This window comes from Rhodnius prolixus, unplaced genomic scaffold, assembly GCF_049639745.1.
Source record: "Rhodnius prolixus isolate KJV_2025 unplaced genomic scaffold, Rpr scaffold_3, whole genome shotgun sequence".
NCBI lineage: Eukaryota > Metazoa > Arthropoda > Insecta > Hemiptera > Reduviidae > Rhodnius > Rhodnius prolixus.
This window is the reverse complement of record NW_027411603.1, coordinates 17,429,358-17,457,173: the sequence shown is the minus strand read 5'-3', so window position 1 is coordinate 17,457,173 and position 27,816 is coordinate 17,429,358. Positions and strand designations below refer to the sequence as shown.

General features: G+C 30.3%; 3 protein-coding genes and 1 long non-coding RNA gene across 11 annotated transcripts in view; 2 read left to right on the top strand and 2 right to left on the bottom strand.

Moving 5' to 3' along the window:
* Nucleotides 1–337: 337 nt before the first annotated feature.
* Nucleotides 338–16,545, bottom strand: LOC141453761 (uncharacterized). 2 transcript variants are annotated; one of them, XM_074127337.1, is made up of 9 exons: nt 16,155–16,544; nt 14,513–14,591; nt 13,084–13,231; nt 11,548–11,733; nt 8,615–8,635; nt 6,063–6,131; nt 3,940–4,015; nt 2,748–2,991; nt 338–1,065 (listed from the first exon to the last, which is right to left on the bottom strand). In XM_074127337.1, the coding sequence occupies exons 1-9, from the start codon at nt 16,387–16,389 to the stop codon at nt 489–491; spliced, it is 1,635 nt and encodes a 544-aa protein (XP_073983438.1). In that variant the 5' UTR covers nt 16,390–16,544; the 3' UTR covers nt 338–488. The 2 variants fall into 2 exon arrangements, with proteins under 2 accessions (XP_073983438.1, XP_073983439.1); XM_074127338.1 differs by lacking the exon at nt 8,615–8,635 and having other exon boundaries at nt 16,155–16,545.
* On the top strand, nt 15,167–24,012 carry LOC141453764 (4-hydroxy-2-oxoglutarate aldolase, mitochondrial-like). Of its 3 annotated transcripts, none has more exons than XM_074127348.1 (8): nt 15,167–15,243; nt 18,110–18,358; nt 19,139–19,261; nt 19,335–19,432; nt 19,713–19,871; nt 20,402–20,498; nt 20,565–20,698; nt 21,495–24,012. In XM_074127348.1, the coding sequence occupies exons 2-8, from the start codon at nt 18,184–18,186 to the stop codon at nt 21,645–21,647; spliced, it is 939 nt and encodes a 312-aa protein (XP_073983449.1). In that variant the 5' UTR covers nt 15,167–15,243; nt 18,110–18,183; the 3' UTR covers nt 21,648–24,012. The 3 variants fall into 3 exon arrangements, with proteins under 3 accessions (XP_073983449.1, XP_073983451.1, XP_073983450.1); XM_074127350.1 differs by lacking the exon at nt 15,167–15,243 and adding an exon at nt 15,280–15,425; XM_074127349.1 differs by lacking the exon at nt 15,167–15,243 and adding an exon at nt 16,950–17,183.
* tmod (tropomodulin) overlaps nt 23,214–27,816 on the bottom strand; it is a 120,505-nt gene continuing 115,902 nt past the window's right edge. For all 5 annotated transcript variants that reach the window (XR_012458173.1, XR_012458174.1, XM_074127345.1 and 2 more), the window contains one exon: nt 23,214–24,396. Coding sequence is in view for 1 of the 5 variants with exons in the window: in XM_074127345.1 (XP_073983446.1) it covers nt 24,317–24,396 (80 nt within the window). In the remaining 4 variants the exon portion in view is untranslated. The remainder of the gene's footprint in view (nt 24,397–27,816) is intronic.
* On the top strand, nt 25,652–27,582 carry LOC141453771 (uncharacterized). The gene is made up of 2 exons (XR_012458177.1): nt 25,652–26,243; nt 27,295–27,582. It is a non-coding gene; the product is annotated as an uncharacterized lncRNA (long non-coding RNA).

Below are 27,816 nucleotides of genomic sequence, written 5' to 3'. Positions count from 1 at the left end.
GAAAACTCAAAAGCACAAAATAATCCATAGTTCGAGAAGGAGAGCAGATGAGGACAAGTAGCAAAGCTAGAATTAATCCTCAAAAAGAACTATGTTTGATGACTATTCGCCTCTAAAGGAGAAAGAGTATTCAGTCTTTCTAGAAATTAACAAATAAAATTTGTTGGCATTGCTAGATAAATTATTAGTCATATTTATTTTGATTTCATTTACTCTTTTCATGATTGAAGTAGATCAGCTTACAAATTTAGGCTTTAACAATAACTCATTCTTAATATAAATCTAACATTGGAACCAATTTTATTTTATAATACCACTATAAAAAAATTAAAACACATTTGTTTATTAAATATATAATAATACCTTTATTACAATATAATGGCATTGGTAATTTTTGCCTCCAGAGATGAAATCCCCAAAAACTTTCCTTTTACATAAATGTTGCTAAAATACAAAAAATATTATCCACTTTAAATTACTATTAGAAATTACTCATCTAAATAGGCATCATGCGAAACAGCATGTTTAAGAAATCTAGATTCCGTTCTAAACCTAAGACCACAAATTATACAATGATATGGCCGATCTTCTGGATGTTCTGCTGCTATATGTGAATTCAATTCACTTTTTTTAGCAAAACCCATTCCACACGTTGTACAAACATGTGGCTGTCCTAAACTGTGACCTTGCACATGTATTATAAAATTTGCTCTATGTCGTATTTTTCGTCCACACAGCTGACATTCAAATGGTTTCTCGCCTGAATGAATAAACATGTGCTCCTTAAGAGTTGCTTTTGTTGATAATACTCTACCACAAACCTGACAAGATAAACCAAGTTTACTTCTTGCCCGCATATGTGTATTAAGGTGGGCCCAACAAGAATATTTGCTAGTAAACTTCTGTCCACATTGTCGGCAAGTATATTCTCTTTTAACTGCCCTATGGCTTTTCACATGGTTGTCCAACCCTTCAGCACTATCAAAATATCGCCGGCAAATCTTGCAGCAGTGTGACATTAACATGGTATGTGAATTAACATGCTCCATTAAACTGGATTTAAACCTAGAGAGAAAAAAAAAAACTTGTTTAACATGAGATTCATAATGAAGCAGTTATATACCTAAGGCTGACAAATATTTTATTTTAATGGCTAAATAGTACCTAATAAGAAAACTATTAATAAATATTAAACATTAAAAAAACTAAATACATTAATTCAGAGAAGGCAGAACTGTAGTCAACATTAACGATTCGTACTATTCTCTTCCTTTTGAAATTGTTTTTCCATAGCATCTTTAGTGTCAACCAGTAAGCATAAAATCATTATTTCATTTTCACATCATATAATACATAACTCTCAAATACTACGAGACGCCTAAGTAGCTAAGCGGTTAGAGGCGAGAGGCAAAGCCAATATGTACTGTGATTCTGGGTTTGATTCCTAATGTAAGATAAAATAAGATTCTAGTAGGGCAAGGCCTACGCCACTGCGTCCCCTTTGATTCTATTGTGGCTCCCCCACTCTAAAGCTCGCAGATCTTGGTTTTTCCTCCCCGAGAAGTAACATCCATACCAGACAAAACCCCCACACTGACACAATATGTGCAGTGCCCTTTCCATCTCTGCCTGACAGAACCTACAAAGGCTATGTATCATCCGCCAGACCCATGCGATGCTTGTGTTTTCTGAGCCTGAAGGGGCCGGCTAATAGGCCTACAATTATCCTTATAGCCCCAAGGCCTTGACGAATAGCCCGTGATGAACTCCTTCGCCTGTCTGCCCAATGTAGGCTTAGATTTTATTTAACGGTTAGTAAAAAGAATTTATTCTCGCTGGTTGTCTATGGCAACGATCAGCAATGGATAGACAGGCTTGGCGCAGTTTGGGAGAGGCTTATGCCCTAAGATGGGCCAATTTTCTTTAATATTTATTTTAAGATGGCAATACAATTAAGAACATATTTATATATATTTTTTATCCATTTACATTTTATTTCATGTATTTTTGTTGATTATTAACTTATTGATTTTATTTAAACAAATAAATAATATTAATATAAAAATAAATAAAAATAAAAGTAGGAAAAGTAAATAAATGTTTACTGACTGTGGATGAATGAATGTCAAACAAGTGAATTACAAATGAAAATGAAAATTATTTTATATGTATTTTGTTAAATCTATTTTCTAATCTTTTTTAGATATGTATTTAAGGAAAATAAAGCTGCTAATAATAATAATAATAATAAAAGGAATTTAGAATAAAGTATCTTTGCCTCCGGGGTACCTAATCGGTAGTTGGACGTCCCGTTACTATACAGGGGATGAGGGCATACACTGCTTTAAATGGCAGTTAGAGATACAAAAGAAAGCCTGCCCAACCCTTTCCCTAAAAGTGATTTACGAAGAAAATGTTTCCAATGAAAGTTATACAATGTAGTATACAATTAAATATATTAAGTTTAGGAAGTTTTTTAAATGTAGATTAAACAAAACTAAAACAAAAAAAAAGGAAAATCGACTCAGTATAATTGCATTCCTGGTTGGCTGCTTTTGTTTCAAGCTCATTTGACGGGTCAAGAATATGACAATTTTAACTGATTACAATTTCGTTTATAATAGTGTTCACCTAACACTTCATAGACACGAATACAACTAAACAAATTAATTTGCATAACCACTTTATATGTTCCAAGTAAGAAAGAGTAACAAATGAATAGTACTTATAATGAAAATAATAAATACCGAAAAGCTTTGTCACAAAGCATACAAATGTGGTTCTTATTGCTGCAATGTTCTTCATCCATGTGTTCGCTCATTGTGATGTCAGGTGTAATTACTTGCGAACAAACTTTGCAAACCATTTCATATTTATTTTTATGCTCAAAGTGGCTGATATAATGGGCGTTCAACTGACGGGCCGATTTAAAAATTTTATTACAAGGAAAACACTGAAAGCCATCTGTATGACCAGGGCAGTCTTCTTCTCCTGCAACAATAAATAAGAACAATAAAAAAAATAGGATAAGGATTTGCTCAGTTGGTAGCGCTGTTGATTAGTTAACAGGAGATCGCAAGTTAGAGAAGTTATTAGGATTTCTCTTCCCCTATACAGCTGCTAACCGGTGGAAGGAAGGGTCGTTTCTCAATTCATTCTCAAAGTTTCTAAGGCCACATAAATTTGTTTAAAAAATAATAAGTTAATAGTTAGTTTTGTTTCCTTAATATATACTGTATGTTTATAAAATGCTTACTTAAAAATAAAAGCAATTTTTAATTTCGTTTTAGATGTAAAGTTCTTAATAGAGGAAATAAGTAAGTACAGATCACTAATGAGCAAAGCTCGCAAACAAAACACAGTAAACCACTAATTGCGAGAGAATCTTGTTTAAATCCTCAGGCCAAGTTCTTTGAGGATATCCTAAAAATTCCTCTTGACCGAGAAGAAATATCAACAAACAATAAAAGTTCCTTCTTAAAACAGGTGCAGTTAATTTTTCATTTGTGACGAACTATTATGATGGCATTTTAACACCTATTTAAGAACTTACAGTTTTAAATATACATTTTGAATACGTATTATCAAGTTCAAAATAAAATAAAACGGATCTATTTGAAAATGATCGTAACGTAAAATTTTCTCATTACAAAAAGCACTGCGTACCAAATTGGGTTACTTAGCAGAGAGCAGAACTCAATTGTTCTCAATAAAAATATTACAGCATAATCTATGCTATTTCATAATCAAACACTTTTTCTGTTCTCTACAATCTTATTTAATTTCTAGTTATAAACTCTCTTATCAAGCGTGCGTATCTGCCTGTTTGTAACTATTCCCAGAACTGGAATATATGCTAAACTGTGCACTCACAAGTAGTAAAATTAAAATGAAAATAAATTTTTATTGTTTAATAACTGTAATAAGTAAATAACTTACCGCAATAGTTACATATAGATACGTCAGAATCCATTAAGTCGTTCATTTCAGCAGATAATCTATTATCTTCACTATTCTATAAAAAAAAAAAAAAAAAAACTCGTAAAACTAAAATATATATTTTTTCTAGCCCACTTGTAAGGAACATGTAATTTTATACATAGTATATTTAATAAACTTTTGAGAATTTCTAGGTCACAAAAAAAAAAAAAATCTCTGAATAGTGAATACATTAGTAAGCTTAGCAAACTTACAACATCAGAGGTTAGAAAATTATTTCAGTAAATAAATGAGGGCTTAACAAATTATAGACATTAAGATAATATAACTATCAGCGCAGTACTGAAACTCTGGGAGGTTAAACATTTATTTCATTCATTCAATTTATAAGAGAGAACAAAGAATATGATATAAAGAGTCTTAATAATATTCCAGCTGAGTCCGCAGAAAAACAAACAAAAAAAAATCTCGGAAGGAAAACAAAAATTCTAATGATGGCAGACCGCACCGCTGTGACCGAAGGAAGTTTACAAATTGCTTACAACATACAGTTAGGTCAAAACTGTTTTACCGCGCAAGAAATTACAGAATCATTACAACCAGCTTTGCATTACTGGTCTTCCAAATTTTATTAGTTTTTTTTTTACACTCGTAACTTCACCAAACCATCAGAAATTTAGTAAAAAAAATATGAAATACTGCAAGGCCAAAAAATAAAAATAAGATGTAGTATTTCAAAAAAATTGTAGTAACATTATTTATTTAGTTATTTGGAAATTTATATATATGTACATATATACATTATGGATACATAAATATGAAACTTCTGGAGGTTAATACTACATTTATTTTATAAGAGGGAACAAATCTTGTTAATAATATGCCAGCTAAATAAAAATAAAATTATATACATATACATCTGTAAATACCTAAAACAAGAAAATCCTGCATATAAACAGCCTTGAGGTACGTTGTTCGAGAAAGGAATGATTTGTTTCTTTCAGTAATATTAGTGCCGACAGATCAGCTTTAATTTTACACAAAAATAAATACATTCAATTTAGAATCTACATTTGACAGTCAAAATTACGATAGGCTGTGGGCATGAGTGAGAATTAATGTATCATAAAGAAAAGCTCAATCACCACTAGCTAAGACTTTTTCTTGAGATAAAGGGTATGGTCTTAAAGCGTCAATAATAATTTGAACTTTAATTTAAAAGTTTATGATTCATAAACTGTTTTTAAGAGTTAAACAATTTTTGTTGGCTATTTATCCTGTTATTTCAACTTCCTCATACTCCTAGCTAACGTCAGATTTTCTATTCTGAGTTTTCATCTGATAGATGAATTTCAAATCATCAACATATTTGAATTTTTGAACTTTTTTTTTTTTTTTTTGGCGCATCAACAGCTGAGGTCATTAGCGCCCGGAGCTTTTTCCAGTGCACTGCCGGCCTCCGGACAGTGTTCTCTCGTTACAGAAACACTGTCCATCACCGGACAGTGAGCTGTAAGAAGCTCCTAGGAAGAGAAAATCTAAGGGTCAGCTGCTGGATTCGAACCCGGGACCTCCGCGTGGGAGTCCAGTATGCTAACCTCATAGCTAATCCCTACCCTAATTTTTGAACTGTTTTATTGCGTAATGAACATTCAAATATTAATCAATAATAATACATATATAAAATAGCTCTAAAACCACAAAGATAGAATAATAAAGATGTAAAAGGTAACAGATAGGCTAACAAGAAACGCAGTAAATGATATTTTTAAGGTCAAAGAAACTAATTACTAAATCTAACTTAAATCCAAGTTTCAATAAGGCGAGGACGTCCAGCAAGATAACAAAAAAAAGGTCCATGGTGCACTTGAAATTTAAAGACACTTTCTAATACGTTCTTAATAAATATTTTTATAAAATAGAGGAGTAGAACAGAACTAGAACAGTAACAGACTACAAAGAAACTGAGAAATCAAGTAACTCCCTACAATTAAGTATAACTGTCTGAATTCCGGTTGCAAAAAGCCAAATAACTTTGCTTAGAATTAAACCAAATGGATAGTTCATTATTAAACAGGCTAAATAAAATTGTCTATTTACAGTTATAAAAAGTTTTAACTTACAGGCCGTGGTACTTCATTCGAATCTTCGTTCATTCTAGCCAGCATTTCTTCTACAGTTTCTTCCTTATCCTAAAGAAAATAAAGCAGTATTAATAATTAAATAGATTGTCATAAAAAGGCCTGGAATGCAAAAATGAGTTAAAGAAGTGAAGTAAAAATAAACAATTTTTTTTGCTGCTACTGATTCAACTATTGTATTAGTACATACCTACAATTTCATAACACAATAGGGCAAACTCCAAAGTACAATATTTAACATTCTGTTGATAAATTAAGTCATAAAAGATTATTCCATGAAATAAATGTTCATGTGATTGATTTAGACATAATGATTTGAGTTTGTCAAATGATTTCGAAAATTTTAGATGCACTATTGAATCTCGAGATAATGCCTTAATAAGTTTTTTTTTTTCGGCTAAAATAAGATTATAGAAGGGCCTTATTCAAGCCATGTGTTGAAAATGCTTTGACTGTCAAATAAATTACCAAAAGCAAGATATTCAGCCAAGTTGAGAAACACAAAATTTGAAATTGAGCAAAATCAGTGGCAGGTGCTTTAATTGTGAGGATAGTCTCAAAGCATCAAAAAGTACATTTATTGTAAATTTAAAATTTCATGAGGGTGCTGAAGTTAGATTTCAGGCAATGATAAAAATGAATGCCATCAATTCCTGCGAGTAAGTGACTGGATAGCGGTAACAAGTCACGTAGACGCGCAATTAGGTTTGACAAGGCCTCTACAGCTGAAAAAAAGGTAGGTATAGCAAGTAAGACCTATTGTACTTCTAAAGTGGCAGTCGTATCATCTTCCTGCCTGCGTGACTTCTTGCATATCCGTCGCTTCCAGATACACGGTTTTAATTATACTAGTATTTATCAGAGAAGTTTACTAAGAATTAAAAAACATAAACGTTCCTGAAGAAGATAATGTAACTAAATAATTGTACAAAGATTAAATAATTCCTTGAATTCCGTTATCACAGATATTTCCATACCCAAGCAAAGATACATATCGTACCTGCTCTCAAAACATACAAAGAAATATGAATTTAATATTTTGTAATAAATCTAAATTTGCCATATACAATAAAGAATTATGTGTTTTGAATAATCATGTGCTCACATTATTTGAAAAATTGTGCATGCATAATCTAAGTTCAAAATAATCGAAACGGATATTTGTTCACTAACAGCATGCTTGTAATCCATTTAAATTAACTAGCTTAATGTTAAATATCTGGTATCACTCTGAAGTGCACTTTAGAGGCCAGGGTAACTTAGGCTTTTCTAAAACCTTCCTTATTTTTCTATTAACATTATTGCGTTAATGTTGGAAGTGCAAACAAAATTGGAGAAAATCACAAAAAACTAAAAAAAAAAAAAATTTAGAATGCACCGCTCCCTAATCAAGGATATTAACTAATAAATTGACACCAGTTGATTGGCGCAATCTAGATGGAATATCTTTGTGTTGAAGAAGGAACCTATTCAATATCATCTTTGAACTTAACTAGTTTTAGGAGATATTTATTGTTTTTGTGTATTATGACAATTACATTCAGTGCAAAAAAAGCGACCACTCATTAAAAAAAATTTCTTATTTCAAACATTTTCATATACAGAGAGAGATAAAAATAATCCCTTCAACTAATGGGATGTGGGAGATGTTTAAAACCTGATAAAACTGCCAAATCGTTGAAGGCAACTGCGTAATCAATTAAGATGGTCAGGGATAATATTCTTTAAAATGAAGCATTCTCTTTAATGCTAGCGTTTCCACAATTATGCCAGGGATTGGTAGCAGGTCAATTGCTCTGAAAGAAGTGGGAAGATGGATTTTCTTGTTTAAAGGATCACATGGATAATGGAATGTTTCTTAGAGAAAGAAAAGTGGTAGTTCGGAAGATAGAATTATAGACAAATTATATAATAGGATTCTCGAAAAAAGTATAGAATGATAAACATTTTTACCTTGTTATGGGTAAGGGTTTGTAAATCTTTTTGCAGTGCACAGCCGGACAGTTACAGACAACACTGTCCTTCACCGGACAGTAAGTTATAAGAAGCTCCTTGGGAGAGAAAAATCTAAGGACAAGCAGCTGGATTCGAACCCGCGAATAACGCGATCAGTTCGCGTTAGAACCCAGTTTTCGCTAACCACTCAGCTAATCTCTTTCCTGATATTATTTTCACTTTTATTGCAGCATCAATATCGTAAGGTATTTTTAGGGATACCGTAAGGCCTAGTTTGTTTTGTGAGAATCTTTCCTATTCAACTGTTTCTTGGAATAAAAGTGCTCCAGGCTTTTTAGATATGAGTTGAATATCATCAGAGAGGAGAACTCTAGAGAGTGATTCAGTTCTGTAACTAAGTGTTAACATTATGCTCGAAGTTGAGAGTCTAACTAATTAGAGCAGCAATAAAGCTAATAAGGGAGGTCTGACCATGGTGATAACTCATTTTCGAAAATTTTACAATGTCGCAAAACGTTTTCTTTAAAAATAGAAATTTTGAGAACTATTTTGTTTGATTATTTACATTAAATACTCACCAATATTTCAATTTCACCTTCCTGAAAAAATAAACATATCTATTAATTAAGCGTAATAAAAACAATAAAAACAAAAAACAAAAAATAAAAGAAGGAAAATATGCGCGCATTTCTAGTAAAAATATCTCTAGTATTTTTTTTTTTTTTTTTTTAAGAAGACCCTTTCAATGGAAATGCTGAAGATATGCCGCCCAATTTAATTTGAACATTTCCAAAAAAGTATTATCACCAAAGTCAACCTGAGGGGAATGTTTTCAGATTTAATTATCACCATTGTAGTTTTCGACTACTTATTATTCTCTCTGTTGTAAAGTAACATTTAACGCCACTTCAAAGCTTAGTAAATAATATTTTACCAGAATTCGGAAAATTATTTATTTATTTTAACCCTTAAGTAAGTTTTAACAAATGGTCTAAAGAAAAAAATAAAATATTTGAATAAAGAAAAATAATCGGAAAAAAGCTGAAAAACCTACAACTTGATTCTTTGATTACTATGAGCGGCAAAAAAATAAACTTAATAACTAGTATTATATAACATTTTTCTCTTTCAGAATTTTCAATATTTATTTATTTTTTTGGGTGGGGGAGGGTGATTGGTCCCTATTGGTGAAAAACGATGTACAAGACCGTCGTGTGTTTCAAGACAAGTAGGGTTGTGGAGGCGGTCAAAATGGAAAAATGGAGGGTGAATGAAACCTAAAAAAGTATTTTTTTTTTTGTTCCATGATTAGTAAAAAAACAAAACATTTTCAATGATTGACATTTTCGTAAAAATCGGAGGTTTTTTTTTCTTTATAACCTGATCTTATTTTATGATTTGCCCGTTTTCGCCTCTCTTTTTGATGTCTAGACTAATTTAGTTAATGTCTATATGATACAGTTAATACTAGAATGGCCTATAAAGGCAACTTTTACAGATGCCTAACACGTTTATTTAAAACTTTTCAAATTGAAAATCTAAACAAGAAAATAAATAAAATAAATTAACAAAATAAATTGAAATAGAACTTTAGGACGTAAATTTATTTTGTTTTCGATCAAATTGAATATATTTGTTTTTTGGGTATTGACAACCACTTTTTAGTAGTTTTGCCTTTTTAATTTCTTCACTTTTTCCTTTCGTTGGAAGGCTTTAATTTTTAGATGACCTAGGAGGCTAACATGTATGGCAAAAATAAAGAAAATAAAAAACCTTAAATATTATCTATACCTTAAAAAAATATATTATTTCAATTATTTTCCTTTAAAAATTTATTTTAAGACAGAAAGAAAAAGTTACCTACACAGCTACATAATATTTAAAAAAATTTCAAAGAAAAATCATTAGGAGTTCTCAGGAACTCCGTTTTAAGTGTCTCTCTCAGTCCTTTCCGCGCAATTTACTGATGAGCTACTTAAATAAAATTAAGTAGCTCTAATTTTTTTGTGTTTTAAGCTTGAGAGAAATTAGTCATTGAAGTTACGATTTTACAAGCTTTTTATTTTTTACGTGAAACTAAAATATGCAGGTATAATCTTAATTTTTATTTTTATAAAAATTTTGCTATAAAGTTTACGAGTTCTAAGCAAATTTGAGAGCTAGGTTTGTTTGAATGCCATACATGTTCAAAAGAAGGAAAAGGTATGAGACTCCTGCTAACATGGTTCATTAATAAAGATAAATTTTAGCCAGAAACATGAAACTCCACACCCAAAATTATGTTTCATTAGAGCCTTCTGGACGCACTCGTCGTATGGAAAATTATAACACTATTTTCAATCTTTCTGATACTAAAAAATGTTCACAAATTAGGTAAACTGTTTGCAATATAGACAAAAATTCTGAAGGATTTTTCTAATAAATAAAATTCTATAGTTGAAAAAAGGATGGAATTTGATTTTCAATTGGTGAAGTATTTAATAAAATTTTAAGTGCATTGAAGTAAAGTGAAAGAAAAAAGTTTGTATTTTTTTTCTCGTAGTCACGGATAACCTCTATAAGAAGGGCGAGATCAGTTTATTAATGTGGATGTACATACATTTATGGTGTGTATATGAGACAGAATTTGAATAGACTTATTTTACACAATTCAAGCTTAATTCAAAGAGGAAATAAATGTTGAGTAAATAATGCTCAGAAAGTTCATTTAATTTCTTTCGTTAAAATTAAAGTAAATGCAATTTTTTTAACCTAGCCTTTGTTAATAAAAAACTTAATTTTATTCACTTTTTGTTTTGAGATGTATTGCAATATGTACAGTAAGCTATGGGACAATATTTTGTGAGTTCAATATAGAAAAAATCGTGATGGAAAGGATCGAAAAATTAAAGATGTTAGGAGCACTATTAGTGTTAGTAAAAGCACTCTGCAACTTTGGTTCAAAAAAATTTTGGTCTGAAGATTTCAAGGTCAAACCTCGAAGATGCTCTATACATCGGTCGCTCAACGGAATTTCTGAAGCTGTCCCATCTGAACGCGAAACAGCTTGGATGTTCCCAGTCAGCTGTTTAAAATGGTTTAAAGCACATTGGTAAGGTGGACAAACTCAAGATGTGGATGCCTCTTGATTTGAACAATCGACAAAATCTATCGAGTTTGAAGATTTCTTTTTAACTGAACGCATTAGCTTAAAAAAGACAACCTATTTTCGGATGGATTCAGTGAATGAGAAGTCCACGATCCATCGTGTCCTAAATAGAAAGCGTTCTGGACATCGCTAACAAGGTCGAGTCCCCCAAAATTTCCCAATGGCCAAAACAAATTTTGTATAGTTTTTTTGAAGGAAATATATATTTTAAAGAAGTTAAATGAAACTTTTTAAAAATAATTTTTAAGTATAATTACATTTATTCCACTAAAGCCCATCACCTCAAAAGTGCAAGTCACATGCATTACTTATTTATCTAATGAATAAAAAGCAAAATTTTTCTTGCAAACAAATTTTATTTACTTCTGGATCTGACATTGGTTCTTCTTTAATCATTATCTCTGATGTAAGACTTTCTTCAATTTCTTTTTGATTACTGCAACCGAGGGTATTATCAATCTCTTTTTCTGTACTTTCAGACGACAACGAAAATGCAGTAGACAATCGGAGCAAGTCAGTTGGATGAGAGTTGTCACAACTATTTTCAAGCTGTAATGAAAAAATAACAAAAACTAAAAAAAAAGCTTAGTAAAACTGCTTTTTCCAAAATTTATATTTACTGTAGGAACATAAAAAAAAAAAAAACTCTTTTTTGATGTGGGCATAATATTAACAGCTGAATCTAACAGGAGGAGTATGTTAAAATTTGAAGAACACTTCAAAATTTCTAGATCAAATAAAAGTTACTTTAAAAATAAACTAATAAAAGCTCGGATATTCCTGGATATTCAAAAAATCAAATTGAAATTAAGGAATTTAAAGGCCGCCTTCATCACAAGTTAAACCAACGACTTTTCGAAATGTCGACATCATTTTAAAGAAGAGTACGGAGACTTCTTGTGAAGAAGGTGTAATACTGAATGCCGGGCCAAAAAATGTGCAATTTTACTAACTTTATCATATAAATTTAAATATATGTCAGCTGAAAAAATATATTTCAAATTTTATCCGTCGTATCACTTTTTTTTTGGACATATTTTTATAGATGAAATATTAAACATTCTTGCAATTCCAAAAATAATTACCATAAATAATTTTGCAAAAACGTTTTTAGAAATTCCGATCGGTTTCAGGTTTTATCTAGCTTAAATCATATACATTTACAGAGAACTTGCAAAGCTCACTATCTCTAACTACAGACACCTTCCTTATATAGTTATATAGTGTGATGACTACTGACGAAAGCTTTATGGGCAGAAGACAAATTTATCTAATCAAAGCTGTTGATTCAATCTCAAAAGATCGATAGAAAATACGAAACAAGTCAGTCAAAAGAAAAATATACTTTTGTAACGGATGAAATCACTGAAATTGCCCAGCTTAGTGAACCTAACCGGGTCATTCAATAACCTTGTTGACTACAATAATATTATTTATTATATTTTCTAGATAAATGATTTTATTTAAATTTTTAATTATCTTTAATTAACTTAAGATGGTAAAGGAATCGAAGAATGTTACAGGCACAAAAAAATACAAATTAAAAATAACTTACTGAATACTGAATGAAGGCCGCTCAATCAGAACGGAAGGTCACTTGTATACATTGTTGTAGGATAATATAACTTAAGAGCGTTTAAGAAAGTTGAATCAGGTTCAGAAAACAGCTATTTTTATGATTTATGCCACGCAAAAATACAAGAATAAACTAAATAAGTCCGGCTGTTTGCATTTAACTTCTATCTCCAAAATGTCAAAGGATCTTTGTGATTATTCATCATTTATGTCTGGCATTACATACTGTGGCATAATCTGGCAAATAACTAATAACTTAATAACTATTTGCTTTTTATTGAAACCCTTCTTTCAAAAACATATGGAAATATAAAATAATAAAACCTGTTTATTTTCTTCATTAATCTTCAAGGCTTTGATTTTTTCTTTTCTCTCGGCTTTCCTTAAACGTCTCCCAAGTTTTGCTTCAAAGCAGAGTCTCAATCTACCAATCCCACGAAACTCCAATAGTTTAATTAAGCGGCCATAATCCCTATAAATACAACATACAAAAGTCAAATACAAACATCTAAATTTCATTAACCAATAAATAATCAAAATCACCTTTTTTTTTCAGGCTAACTAAATAAAATGTACAGATCAATTGACAAGGTGAACTACACTTTTAGAAGCATATAAAAGTAATTTCACGCAAGATACTTGCCCTTTAAAGTTTATTAAAGTAGAGACAACGAGTATAGGTTATAATATAAACATTGCATTTGCTTTTAGGGTTCTGGAGAGCAAGTCGATGATTGTAGGATTCTAAATCCAAAACTTTCTATCCCAATTGTCGAACTCGATATAGTTATGCTTTATTTATGACTGATTCATTGCTCCAATCGGAAGAAAAAAATAATGGCAATTTCGGTCATGATTTTTTATTTTATTTTGCAAAGCTTCCGACCTAAGGGACTAGGTCATCTTCAGGGCTTATTGAATATAACATTTTACATTATTATAAGTTTGGTGTATCTTCTGTCCTCTTCTGTGATCGGAAAACACATAAAACCGATCACACTCAGTTCATAAACAGTCAGAACCGAAGATACACCAACCTTATAATAATGTAAAATATTATAGGATGAAAAAAATATTGCCAATTTCCCTGAAGATGACCTAGTCCCTAGGCCGAAAGCTCGGCAAAATAAAAAATCATGACTGAAATTATTTTTTTCTTCAATTTATTTATTTATAACATTATTATTCACAAATTTATTACTCTAATTTTTTTAAAAATATTATCTAGCAACACTCTACCATAAGTCTGTAGCACGACAATTTTTGTAAATGTAATAAATTAAATAAAAATTGTTATACATTATAGATAGACCGAAACGTCTTAAGTGTAAAGGGCAAGTTGCGTTGACATTTAAGATAATTTATTGTGACCGTTGATTTTATTTATTTATACCTGAATTATAATAGTTCTTCATTTACAATAATTCTGTCTTAAAGACAAAAAAAAATTAAAATTAGTATTCCTACTCTTATAAGTGGAAACGATCTATCCAAATTGCTAAAATTTGGCCAACAGCTGAAATATACTTTTCCAACAATTTTCTCTCTCTTTTGCGTTCGCTTGTCTGAAAGAAATTTGAATTAATTATCCAAAATCCTCAGGGATTTTGAAAAAAGAATCCCTTTTTCTTAAACAAAGACCTCAAAAAGTATATTTTCTGGTGACAATTGAAATCTTTACGAATCAAACGAGAACGAAGAAAAAACTAAGGATCAAAAAATAATATAATAGTATTACATATAACAACTTTACCTTGGATAAAATTTGTTTCTCCAAATTTTAGGGAGATTTATACTTGGAACAGCCGATGGTTTTAAAGATTTGATTCCATCTAAAAATAAACACAATCAACTGTAGCATAAAATTCTCAAAAATCATGAACGTAACATAAAATACGTAGCTATTTGCAAAAAATTAATTTACTTATGGAAGTACCTAAAGTATGTGAAACAGTAATGTCATTCAGTAAACTCTTCTCGACGGAAATGGAATAAAAAATTTAACTTTATTGATTCCTTCAACGTTTTTTTATTTGGAGAGGCGAGAAGATATCAAATAAGTACTGAATTTTACAACTATATGGGAACAACTAAATAGACCTAGTAAATGGTACTGGGACACAAAAGGAGTTATCTCTTGATGGCTCTCCAATAATTAATTAATCTCTGACCTCCAGCACCAAGTAAAACGCGGAACAACGCTATCTCAGACTACGCCTGGTAGTATCAGGAAGATTTCAAGATGAAAATGGGACAGGTGAGGGTTGGGATATACGGAGAGTGAAATTTGAATAAAAGGTACTTTAATAAAAAAGTATTCGGAGTGTTGATTATATGGCGTCGATTTTTTGCTATAATGTTTGGGAGGACTGATGTTTGTTGCTTTTTTCAACCCCATATTTTGAGACCGAAGTCCAAATAGATTTGCAGTTGTAAGTACATAAAATGGTTAGTTATTCAATCTTCTATCAAGGAGCCTTGCGAGTAAGTAAAGTTTTTTGAGTTTGTATCGTGTAAGGCTTATGTTCAAAGTTAGTCCGTATTAAGTCTGAAGTATTGTAGTCTCATCGCGATTTCTTTAAAATCAGATTTTAAATTAAATCAAATATCGAGAACTAGGATCTTTTTTAGTATTTATATAAGTAGAATTTGAACTGCAAAATAAGGTATATAATCACTTTACCTTCCTATAATCATAAAAATTCGTTTATTAAGTTAATGCAAAAATCAGGACTTTTGCACTTATCAAAAAAATGAAATAATAAATTACAATAAATCGATAAAGAAACATATCCCATAATCATATAGTTTCATGAATTCTTCACGTACTGAAAACTAACATGAATTTATACCAAACTGTCTGTTTTTTATTGTACATTTAAAGATTGGGGTAGCCACAAATTACCTAGCTGAAAAAATCTATTATCTACGAATGAATGGAATTTATTGTTTATAACTTTCAGCAAGAGAGTTAGTGGGTGAATTGGAGAACGACTTTTTATGTATACAAAAATAAAAATAAAAAAGACTGTTCACGCGTGTCGCACAATATCTGTAACTTATCGCTTCATGCGTATTTTCACATTACGAAATAAATTTCGGGATGATATCAGCAATGATACTTTACTAAAAACGAAACTCAGCCTTTTACGGCCCGAGCTGAGTTGTGATTTTCTTGAATGTTATATTAGGCTTAACGTCTAGATTTTTAAAGGAATGAAGTTGATAATCTGGGAAAAGATAAACGCAATCATAATAAATTTGCAACATGCAAATACTTTAGAAAAGATTGACTTAAAGCAGTTTTAAAGAAAATAAATTATATATTATTTATCACATCCTCTTATTCTTAATGCTGATATTTTTAATAGCAAGAAAAGAAAACCAAGAATAACCTTGTATTGTAAAATCCTCTTCAGTAAAGTGACGAGAACATACTTTCATCTCTTTAGTAATTCTACTAGGTAATTTGATAGCTTCAATCCATTTGAAAAATAAATCTTCTCCTTTAAATAGTGTCCCTTTAAGTGGAAATTCGTGTAATTTAATTGAAGCTTTATTTTCACTTGAAACTCTAAAATGGCAACGAAAAACACAGCACACTTTTTCAGGAGATCGGTAAGAACACATTTTGAAAAACTATTCACTTTTAAAATTTTTCCAGTAGCATAATAGCGATTCCTAACAATTGAACATAGTACCATGCAACCTCCCCGCCATAAACATTGCCATGAAACTTTAATATTAAAGCCAAATATTTGCAATGCGCCTCAATAGATAGCAGCACTACTGATGATGACATTCAGAATTAAATTTAGTAAAACATAAAGTGGGATCGGCAATACTGAATAAAATCCGTTATGACATTACCGCTTTTTTGTAATTCTCATCAGTTTCAGATTTTTATTCTTTTAGTAGAAGTTTTAAGTTCTTTCATTTACTAACGTACAATATAATTAACTTAAATTTATAATATCCCCCGTATCAAAAAGGCGCAATTCTAATTCGGTAATTGCTCTTAGAACTTAAATTTTTTTCAGAAAAAATGAAGACATGTATTGAACGATTTATTTTAATATTCATCACTGTCCCTTTATTTAACAGCACAAGGTTCTATTATTGCACGACATATGTATGTAGGTACATTCACAAATTCACACTGGCAGCATGTACAATAAGTAACCTGAAACCTTCCCCGATTCATTATTCAGTCACTGGTGACCAGGCGTCAACGAGAATGGAGAAATTCCGGGAAGTCGAATATCTTGAACCTGATTATTCAGTTCTGAAGATGGTTAAGAATCCGAAACCATGGAAAAAAAATGAGATGTGCGATGTCGGATGAAATCTTTGAAATAATTTGTTCTTCACTCGTTTCTGCGCCTTGCAGGGATCCCGGACTCTTTTTATCACTATAAACAAGGGTATGAAAAATTTGGTTAAATCAAAAAATCGTTCCCTTACAACTAGGTTTACGAACTTTAAAGAAGTAGGGGTTTGGTTATTTTCGTTAATAACAAAAGCCCATTGAGGGCATTCCCCCATTATGCGCTAGTGGTCCGGGAAGGATTCTAAAGTTATACCGACAAATTGAATAATAGGGTAGAGATAATAAAAGCACTAACATTTTATAGTTGTACTCGACTAATCGTTAAAAGTTGCTTTTAAAGCCCTTACTTTGTTATGTGCCCAAAACTATACATTATTAAGGTTTATTGAGAATATTAAAGGTTTAAATTCTTATTTACATTTTGTGAACTGTGAGATGGTTTAGTGAGTGGCTTCTCTCAAGTACGAGAATTTACAGATTCCAAATACGATTAATGTTGGGTTTCAATATTGGTCTCCCAGCTTTGCAAAAAAGAAACGTGTTACTAGAATTTTTTTTTAATGGGAGTTACTGATGTGCTAATGATTAATAGTGGTTGAAGTTGTTGGTAGCTTTCCATATTTAGGTATTTCCCCCTGTGAAAATTACCAGCAAGAGCTGTCTGACCAGCGATTTGGATGAACACAATTTAAATAACTTGAAGTTTCCATCCAACTCCACTTGAATATGGAAAAATTAAAATCAGTAATGGTTTAATTATTTATTGTTGTACAATGGCATTTTTATTTGATGTTTCATCATGTGCTCTAATATTAGAAAGTGTTATAAAAAATTCAGGTGTAACCAGACAAATCTAAAAATCTGGCTAAATGGCAAATTTTCCTGGAGTATGATAGGGTGAAGACATAATGACTTTAAAATTAGATAAACCGACCATAAATATCTTGTTGATTTGGGTTTTGGGAACCTTGAATATGGGACTAGTAAGACATTTTTCTTGTTCTTTTTTTTTTTGTTTAGGTAGGAAAGAAAACTGTTATGTAATACATATACCAACAGCCACGCAGTCCGCAGCAAGAGTGACCACACATAAGATGGCTTTAAGAAACGTGTTAATGTTCAGCAGAAAATTTAGCTCAGTTGCTTCAAGTAATATCAGTCTAAAAGGCATATTCATACCACTTACAACTCCTTTCAATGAAAATCAAGAGATATGTTTTGATAGTCTGGGATCAAACCTTAAGAAATATGAAGAATTATCAATTTCAGGTCAGTTTTTTAGGCGTTTTGTTATTTTAATAAGTTGTTAATTATAATAATAAGTTGTTTTAAAAAGTATTAGGAATATGGAAATTCCAAATCACATCAAAATTTGATTAGAGATTTTTTTCCGGAAAACTCTAACTTGTTAAGACTAAATAATAATGAATTATTATTATTTATTAAATAAATTTTAATAATAATGAATTATTATTCATTAGAGAAAAAATAATAAAAAGGTAAATAACTAATGAGAGTGATGGCAAAGCAACCGCTTTAGTTATGTAATTCTGTTTAGGGATTAGTTTATTAAAAAATACTTCATACTTTACACATCAAATAGCTTTTGTGCTCTTGCTAATGTGCAGTTGAAGATTCCTAAAAAAAGTTTTCTTTGGCGTTACTCTCAATTTTTTAAGTTCAACAGTTTTTGTAAAATTATTATTAATATTCATTAAACCGGTTATAAATTCTTTTTTAAAATTAAACTCTTAAATAAATAAAATAATTAAATATACAGGTTTCGTGACCGTAAATTGTTAAACTTAGGGTTCAAGATCTTGAATCCTAAGTTTAAAATAATTAAATAAGACTTATACAAGAACAACCCTTATACAACTGTCCTACCGGACAGTTTTAATTCGGTGTTTTAAGGTTACAATAAAATAGTTTACATTTAAAGTCGAAATATTCACATATTCCCTAATTAAATATTCAGTTATTTATTTAAAAGCTATGTGGATTATTAAGAATTAATGTACGTTTTTGTACATACTTAATTTTTTTTAGGTTATGTAGTTGCTGGTTCGAATGGGGAAGGACCTTACCTAAATCCCGACGAAAGAGTGAGCATTGTTAAGTTTGTTCGACAAAATTCAAGCAAAATTGTAATTGGAGGATCAACTTTAGAGGGTTAGTACTAGGAAAGTTTTGTTGTTCCAATAATAAATGAAAGGAGAATACTAAACGATAGTAAATGTTTCAGCTACTCATGCAACTTGCGCGCTAACTACAGAAATGATGAACGCGGGCGCAGATGCAGTACTAGTGATGCCACCGTTTTATTTCAAAAAAAGAATGACAGTAAATATGTGATTAATTTATATGTTTTATATTTTAATTATTAAATAGTAAATTAAACAATTTAAGATAAATTATAAAGTACTAAGCACCACCTTTCTTAGTAGCGGCGATTCTTGGTTGGATTCCAGAGTTTTATTTGATGAAGTAAACTATAAGACAGTCCATACATCTTGCTTCCATTAACTTAAATGATCGTTGATTGGCAGTGCAATGGAAAAAATTGCAACGTATAGAAAATTCTGGTAAGATAAATGGTCCATTTAATTACGAATGTTTTCAGGAAGAAGCTGTAGCAACACACTATACAACAATCGCTGAATCTTGTGGGTCTCCAATTGTCATTTACAACATGCCTATGGTTACTGGAATAGACATATCAACAAATTCACTGGCAAAATTGGCTCAGCATCCTTTAATAAGGGGTGTCAAGGATTCTGATGTAATTTATAATTTATTGGTTTATAAGTAGTGTACTTCAAATCATTACATATTCTATTTGAAGAACAACTTCTGAAGAACTAATTTTAACTACTTTATCACAGTAAATGCCATTTTAAGTCACTAACATAATAAGCTAAATAGTTAAAAAATGTTAATTTTCTGCAGGTCAACAGAAAATTAATTACAAAACGTTTGATCATATATGGGGTGTTAAGGGAGGTGGTGAATATTTGAAAATAATGTAGAGTACAAACATGTTTTGTTTAAATAGAACAGAATGAATGTTTGATTAGTACGATTAGAAATAAACGTAATTGCCCTGTCTGAAATATCATGTGTTTTTTGTAATTTTGTTGGGTGTAACTGTCAAATGACATTTAAAAGATATGGAAAAAACTTGTTTTTACATCATTTAATGTGTAATAGCTGCTGTTTTTAAAACTCAAATAACTTTTAGAATTAAACTAGTCTAAAGGAACAGTTTTACTTCAAAGTTCAAAGATTTTTATTCTAATATTTCATTTTCAGATTCGCAAATGTGCAATGACTGTACAAGACACGCGAGGGCTCAATTTTGATGTTTTAATTGGTTCTGCAGGGTACTTATTAGGAGCTTTGTTGAATGGTGAGTTAATTTGTATTAAAATGATTGTGTGAGGTCTTGTTGCTCTTACAATGTTCGTGTTTCTAGGTTGTTCTGGTGGAATAAATGGACTTGCAGGATTGTTAGGAAACGAGCTGTGTAATTTTTATAATTGCTTTCAGGAAGGAAAAATCAAAGAAGCAAGTACTATTCAAAGGCGATTATCCAAACTCGATATATTGGTAAACATTTTACTTCTGATTCTTTCGGACCGAAGTTCAAAACTTCATCTATTCTTTACAAAAACCAAGCATTAACAAAAAATATTTAGAAAAATAAACCTAGCCTAATAAGACAAGAAATTAGTTCATTTAAGAAATTAGAGCGCTAGACTTGCAAGCCAGTGGACCTTGGTTTTGAGTTAGGCCTGCTGCCTGTAGATTTGTTCAAAGTAGCTGCTTCAACTGCCTAAAAATGCGGTAATGAATGGGCAGTGTAGTCTGAATTCAAATCGATTACTATCCAGTTACTGATATTGTTGTAAAAGGTCCAGAACCAAAACCAGCCCAGATTCAATTAATATAATATAAGTTACATTATATAGATAATTTTTAACAGTATAATATTTTTTTATATAAATAATTCATTAAAATCCAGTTTTCTGGTTCAGGGATCCGAGAAAGTGGCATCCTTCACTTTTGATTGAATTTAATTAACGTTACTAATGTATATTATATCTTATTCCAAAATTGTTAGTAGCCCTATCTATATTTCTATAATTACAAACAAACTTCCTCAAGTAAAGTTTTTTTCTTTGGTTTTTTAAAAGATTAGTTCCGGTTGCTAATAACTCAGATGTTGATCCGCTTTAAACAAGAAAAATTTAGTGATTCCACTTAAAGCTTTAATTTAAATCTGAAAATATTGATTGAACTGAAACCTTCCTAGCAATTGGAATAAAAGTACAATAGAATTAATGATTACAACTTAAGAATGATTATTGTCCTTTAAACAGCATGAATAAATTATAAATTTCAGCTTTTGTCCCAACTGGGTGTGCCAGCGTTGAAAGCAGCCATGGACATGATGGGTTTGGTTGGAGGTACTTGTAGGAAGCCGATGTGTCCATCAACTGAAGCAGATAAAGTGATTATAAGAAAGTATTTACAGGAAGCTGAGGTCCTTTTATAATTTTAATGTATTTTTTTTTAATAGTTTCCTTATATGAGCCGTTCACTGCTCAATTCGATTATCTCCATAAAACAAATAGTGGAGAAATGCGGTGAAGTAATGTACATTGTTTTTACAATTTCGTTAATAATATAAATTCAAATAAATTTACCCTTATCAAACAGCTCCTGCTACTGAATTTGATTTGAGTTATTGCAACGATTTACATTAGAGCACGGAGTTAGTTAAATTGGCTTCTGAAATAAATTATTTATTATTTAATGACCAAAAAATGTCTTGCTATTTCTTTACTATTTGGGAAATTTATTATAAATATAAAAAGATATGACAGAACCAAGTGCTTTGACACTTGAATTTAAAAGATTTCAAAAAGTGGAGTTAATTGGTATCTACAGTGAATAGCTCATATATTTTTTATAAGGTGAATTTAGATCTTTCTGATAATAAAAACAAATTTCTGAAAAATATTAAAAGAAAAAAGATATATTTAACACCTCCCTACTAAATTTTGTAAAAAATAAGCGAAATGAATTTGTGTTCAATGAAGTACTGTAAAGTTGATATAATCATATTTTAAGTATGCGGTTAATTACTTGTCTGTTATACTTAGTTCTTTTATATGTCTTCTTAGTTCTTCTAATATATGTATTTTAATTATAAAATAATTGTTTCATAATTTGCTTCCATCACAACTCAGTAAAATCTTTACAGCAAATGCATTTTCTTTGTTTACTTACCTTTTTTTATCATAAAGTTATTTCTTAAGAAGCCAACTTCCCGAGAGATTTACAAAAAAATTGATATCTATGTCGTTTTGTGCTGTCGTCGCCTAAAGCAAAGCAACTCTCTTTTAGTAGCAGTTTTTATCGCTAAGCGTACTAACTAAAGATCCATTGAAATACATTACCATTGCATCATTATAAATACTTCCTTACCCCTAAATTTTCTAGCTGGCTTGCCAATCAAATTAATTACACAATTAATGGCTTACAGGATGTATTTAATAGATAGTTTTTTGTGTTACGCCTGCCCATGGCGTATGAAACATAATTTAATTATTACGGATATAGATATGTGTCAAATTAAGTTTAGATGAAATATTCATTATTAAATCAAAAGAAGGTATTTGGGTAGCCCAGCCGACGTTACCTGGATTTATATATGTATATTTTTTTGTATGTTAGGAGTAATTAAGCTAGATGGTTGGTTGGGTGCGATTCTTCTTTCTGACGAAAATAAAAGAGGATGATAACCAATTCATGAATGGACTGACGGCTAATTTGTAAGTCTACATCATTTTTCTTATAACTTCTTCATTAATAAATTTGCAGTTATTGTAGACAAATTGATATTGGGATTTTTTTTTCCTTAACTGGCGTTTCCAACCATCAGTTCTTAGATTTGGACCTCCATACATCCTTCTGTAATATTTACTTTTGCCACGGAAGAAATCAATCAGATTCCTTAGTGAATGGCGATCTCTATCGCTACTTTTCTTCATTAATTTAACTCGTTAAAATTATATAAGAGCTTAGAAGGAATTTTTAGGACGGATATATGAACCAGTTAAATGATCAAATGAATCTTTTATATTTTAGAGATATCCTGAATTGATAAGATGTACTAGTGAAGAAACAGTGCACTATTAACAGTTTTATTTCAGCGTGGGTGAAAAGTAATTAGAAATATGAATTTAACATCAAGAATTTGAAAACGTTTTAATATTTGTTCTTGACCCACTATGTAATGAATTACTGTTGTATACAATAATCAGCAAGGTTAGACAAGCGATTTGTTTACTTTGATTAGAGGTAACAGTATCTAATAAAGAAAATTTACAAGTTTTAGGGGAAACTAATTTACATGTTACCTTTAGTAATATAAGCATTATAATTTTGTTATGTTTTGTATACAACTTTACCAATCGCTTTAAAGGCAGTGTGTGGTCTTGAAACAAGTAGGATTTTCACAAATAAGTATTTAAGAATTACAAATAAGTATTTCAAATTTGAGCTTAACAATTCATTATTATTTTTGATGATATTAACAAAACTTTTATTTTAAAAACAAGATATAACTCTCTAAAAATTCACATATATTTATATAAAAAGCAAATCCTCTCGTAATATAACTGATAAATATTAAATTTGTATTGAAGTATTTATTTTTATATAACAATGAGAAACTTAAAATAAATAAATTTCTTGATCACCCAATAGTTATCGTACTTAAGCAATAATGTGAGCACATAACTAAACTCGCGAACATTTCATTTACACTTATAGAATAATAAATATTTTTGTATTTATAAAGAAAAAAAAAAGAGTTCCAATCACTAAAGCCGCGCTTGTTACGTCTGTGAAGCCTCACAAATTTGATGTCCTTAAGTAAAACAACAATTTCTAGATACCACAAGGCTCAAATTTCTAACACTTGGAGTTTTAAACTCAAAATTTAAAAAGTAAATGTATACAAATATTAAATTAATAAGTTTCCCAACATTATAGTTTGTTGGCCACTATCTCATTTTATATATTATTTGCATTCCTTGAAAATGTAAATCCATATTTATCTTTAATGGCAAACACAAATAAAGAAATCTATTGTAACAAAGGAAAACACTATTTTCACTATAATGATTAAATGACTAAAGCATCAAGCTGGGCTCTTCATTTACGCTGATGAACATGATGAGTGATCCATCCGGCAGCAAATGTACGAGAAAAGTGACCAAGGCGTCTTAAGCGACCTGTGCAAGTAATCATTATGATTAATTCAGTATACTTATAATTTAATTAGTAGAATATTTAGAATTTTTAATATATTAAATAGTAGAAAATTTCCAAACATCCAATCAAGCGTTTTAACAAGCCAATCAAAAGGTTTGCAGGACCATAGAATGAATTATAATGTACTTCATTTTTATTTTATGTGATAAAAAGATTAAGAGCGAGATAACAACGAGTAGTAGGAGTTTCAAAAATTACCTGAAAGAAATCCATGGAATGATACTTAGTACATGCTCAAAAGTTACAAGTCTCAAAAAGAAATTTAAGATGAAATTGTTGCGTATAAATACAAAACAGCTTGACTAATGACGGTACAATTCAATTAGATGAGGCGGTATGCATTACACCAAAAAGAAATAAAAAGCAAGTTTGCAATTCCAGATAAGACAACTAAAAAATTACTCGCGAAAGGTCTCCTATATAATACGTTTGTAAGAGGCAGCAAGAAAGTCGAGAAAACAGTCAGTTCAACATAAAAAGGTTAGACTACTAGTGGCTACAACTTGTAGGTGGAAACAAAATTCAATGCGAAAGTGCAAAAGAGCATTTTACTGTGCTTTACTCTATTTGATAATTCACTTTCAAATTTTAAACTGGTTCTAATAGTAGCTAGAATAATTTGGTTCAGTTACATTCTTCAAGAGTACTGGGTTCTCGTAAACTTAGAGCAAAGACCAAGGAAAATGCACTCCATTTGGGGGGGGGGAGATAATGTTTTTAATTATTTCAAAAGACCTTTCAAAAGTAGGCAATCAGCTACAGGTGAGGCTGGTCATAAAGTGAAATGAGCCGATGTTCAAATTTCTTCAGAAGTTACTGCTAGTTACGTTAAGATCAACTCCATACAAAACTGTTACATCAACAGAAGGTACGCTGCACGAATAATGTAATAACATCCCATAGGTGTCCATAGCAACTACTTCTAAGCCAAGGTAAAGAACGCTAAAAGGAGTCCAATCACAGTACTTGAATATGTAAGAAAGTGGTTTTCTATTAATTTAAGTTGCCACCATCAAGGACCAAATTGTCATCAAAACAAGTTAATAAGACTATTCTGCTTCTTTGGATGAAAATGATTTCTGCTTTCATTAATTTTTACATCAAACATATTTTTAGCTAACGCTTCAGTCGACATACTCGAGCATTTTTACAATTCTAATGGTTTTCCAAATAATATTAATTTTACATATTTTCTTGTTCAACCCTGATAGAAAATTTATGGGTCAGCTGACGATGAATAAGTATATTGTTATATTATTTAGAACGGAAAATTATTACGTAAATGTCTAATATAAACGAAACTTAGAGTGAAAGTATCGCTTTAAAGTAAAAAAAAAAAAATTTCTTTAAAAGAAACAGAACAGTCCAAAATTATTCATTCTCATACTGCTAGCTCGCTCTACAGATTGGCTAAAAAACGGGAATAAATGAGAACCATACTGAAAGCGAAATACATACAAAAACTTCTACAAAAATAGCAATTAGACAAAAAGTCTACGTAATTTGGTTGCTGCAAGAAGAAAATAGTTCTAAAGAAGCGCTAACAGATTCATAGTACGGGAATGATGTCAGTACGGGAGATGTGGCTAAGACTCTGGAAATAAATCTAAAATGACATAACGAACAAAATAAGCTATATTATCCAGTACTACAGATCTAATCACACTTTCAAATAAATCTTTATTTCGATGCTCATCACCAACCTCATCACATTCAAAGTATTTCTTCTGCATTGCAAATCTGAAATTGGCATTGAATTGAACTAACTTCTTCAGGAGATTAACATTAGAATGTTTGGAAATTCCAGGTATTAGTTAACATTAATTGACTAAGATTATCCGCTACCTTATTTTTAATCCATGCTACAAAATTTATTTTTTTAACGTAAAAATCAGTTTTTTTAAAAATTCTATGGCAAGAGTATTACCACCTTTAAACGACAGCTACATTTCATTAGGATTATATGTACATTCTGTTATTAATCTTTATTTATTGCCCTCTAAAAATAATTGTTATCTAAATATTACCAAATTTTAGGAACGTAAGTTGAGAAAAACAAAAAACAGAGGACATTTTTTGCTGCCGAATTAAAAAAACATGTCCTAAAGGAGCAAAAAATGTCAATACATTTATTACGTATTAAATGGTATCTAAAGTAATAAACGAAAAACAATATTTAAAGCGAGACTTAATATTGCATAGAGTTCTTGACAAAGGCTCTGTATTTTGAATAACTCATTTCGATATTTATTAGTTATTTTAAAAACATAGATTAATGATTCATGCAATAAGCAATAATATCATGCAATAATGTAAGAGAATAAACAATCTCAATTACACTAATCTGAATGCGTTCATTAGAATACAAAATAGTTATTTTCATAGACTGTTAAAGTAAGAGAATTTAATAAACGATTGAATTCAAATTTACGACAAAAAAAGTAAGATTAAGGATGGTTCTCTTCCTCCTAAAAACGATTGACAAATTTTTTCCAGTTGACCGGATATGTCAAAATTTTGAATGTTTTTGTTTGGAATTTTCTCAAAACCGGCTAAATTGAAACTAGAAAACTTTGCATACTAATTATTTATTAAAATGATTTTAATTTTTATTCGGAAATATTTTCGTGTTAAGTGATTTTTAATCCAATTGACCATTGAATTTAAAAGTGCAAGAGATCTGTACTCCAACTATAACTGCATGAATTAAGGTAAATAAAGTGAAAAAAGTCGCAATTTTCTAATTATTTCCCAAATCCCCCAAAAATTATTTTTTATATTTACCATTTGGAAAAAAAGTGATCAACTTAACTCAAAAAGGAAACTCACAGCAAGTATTAATTTATTATTTGTTTTAGGTGGGTCATTGAACTCAACAGTATCTTTGGACATCAGAAAACATAAGCTGTATGGATTTTTTCATATTTTTAAATTGTTTTTCTCAAAAACGGCTCTTACGATTTTCTTTGAACTTAAAATCCTAATTGCATATAAGTTGATCCGTAACTTGTATTGGAAACATAAGGATACTTATATCCAAAACGAAATTTCAGAGTGATTTAATGCCCCAAACACATATAAGTATTAATAATAATACGAATTAATATTCATAGTAAGTAAAATTCCAAATTTTTAGAATCTAAGAATACCTCTTTAATGAGTGAATTTTCTATTTTTTTAAATTTGCATATTAAGTTAATTTCTATAAAGAAAAATTGGTTGTGTGAGCGGTCAAATAAAAATTTGAGACTACTTGTGAAATGGTATTGAAGGCCTTACTAGGTTGTACTCCCTTGAAACTTACAAATAATTTTCTTACTTAAAGAAGCAACTTTTTACCAAACGCTAAATCAATAGTAGAAATTTAAGTTAGGAAAGGC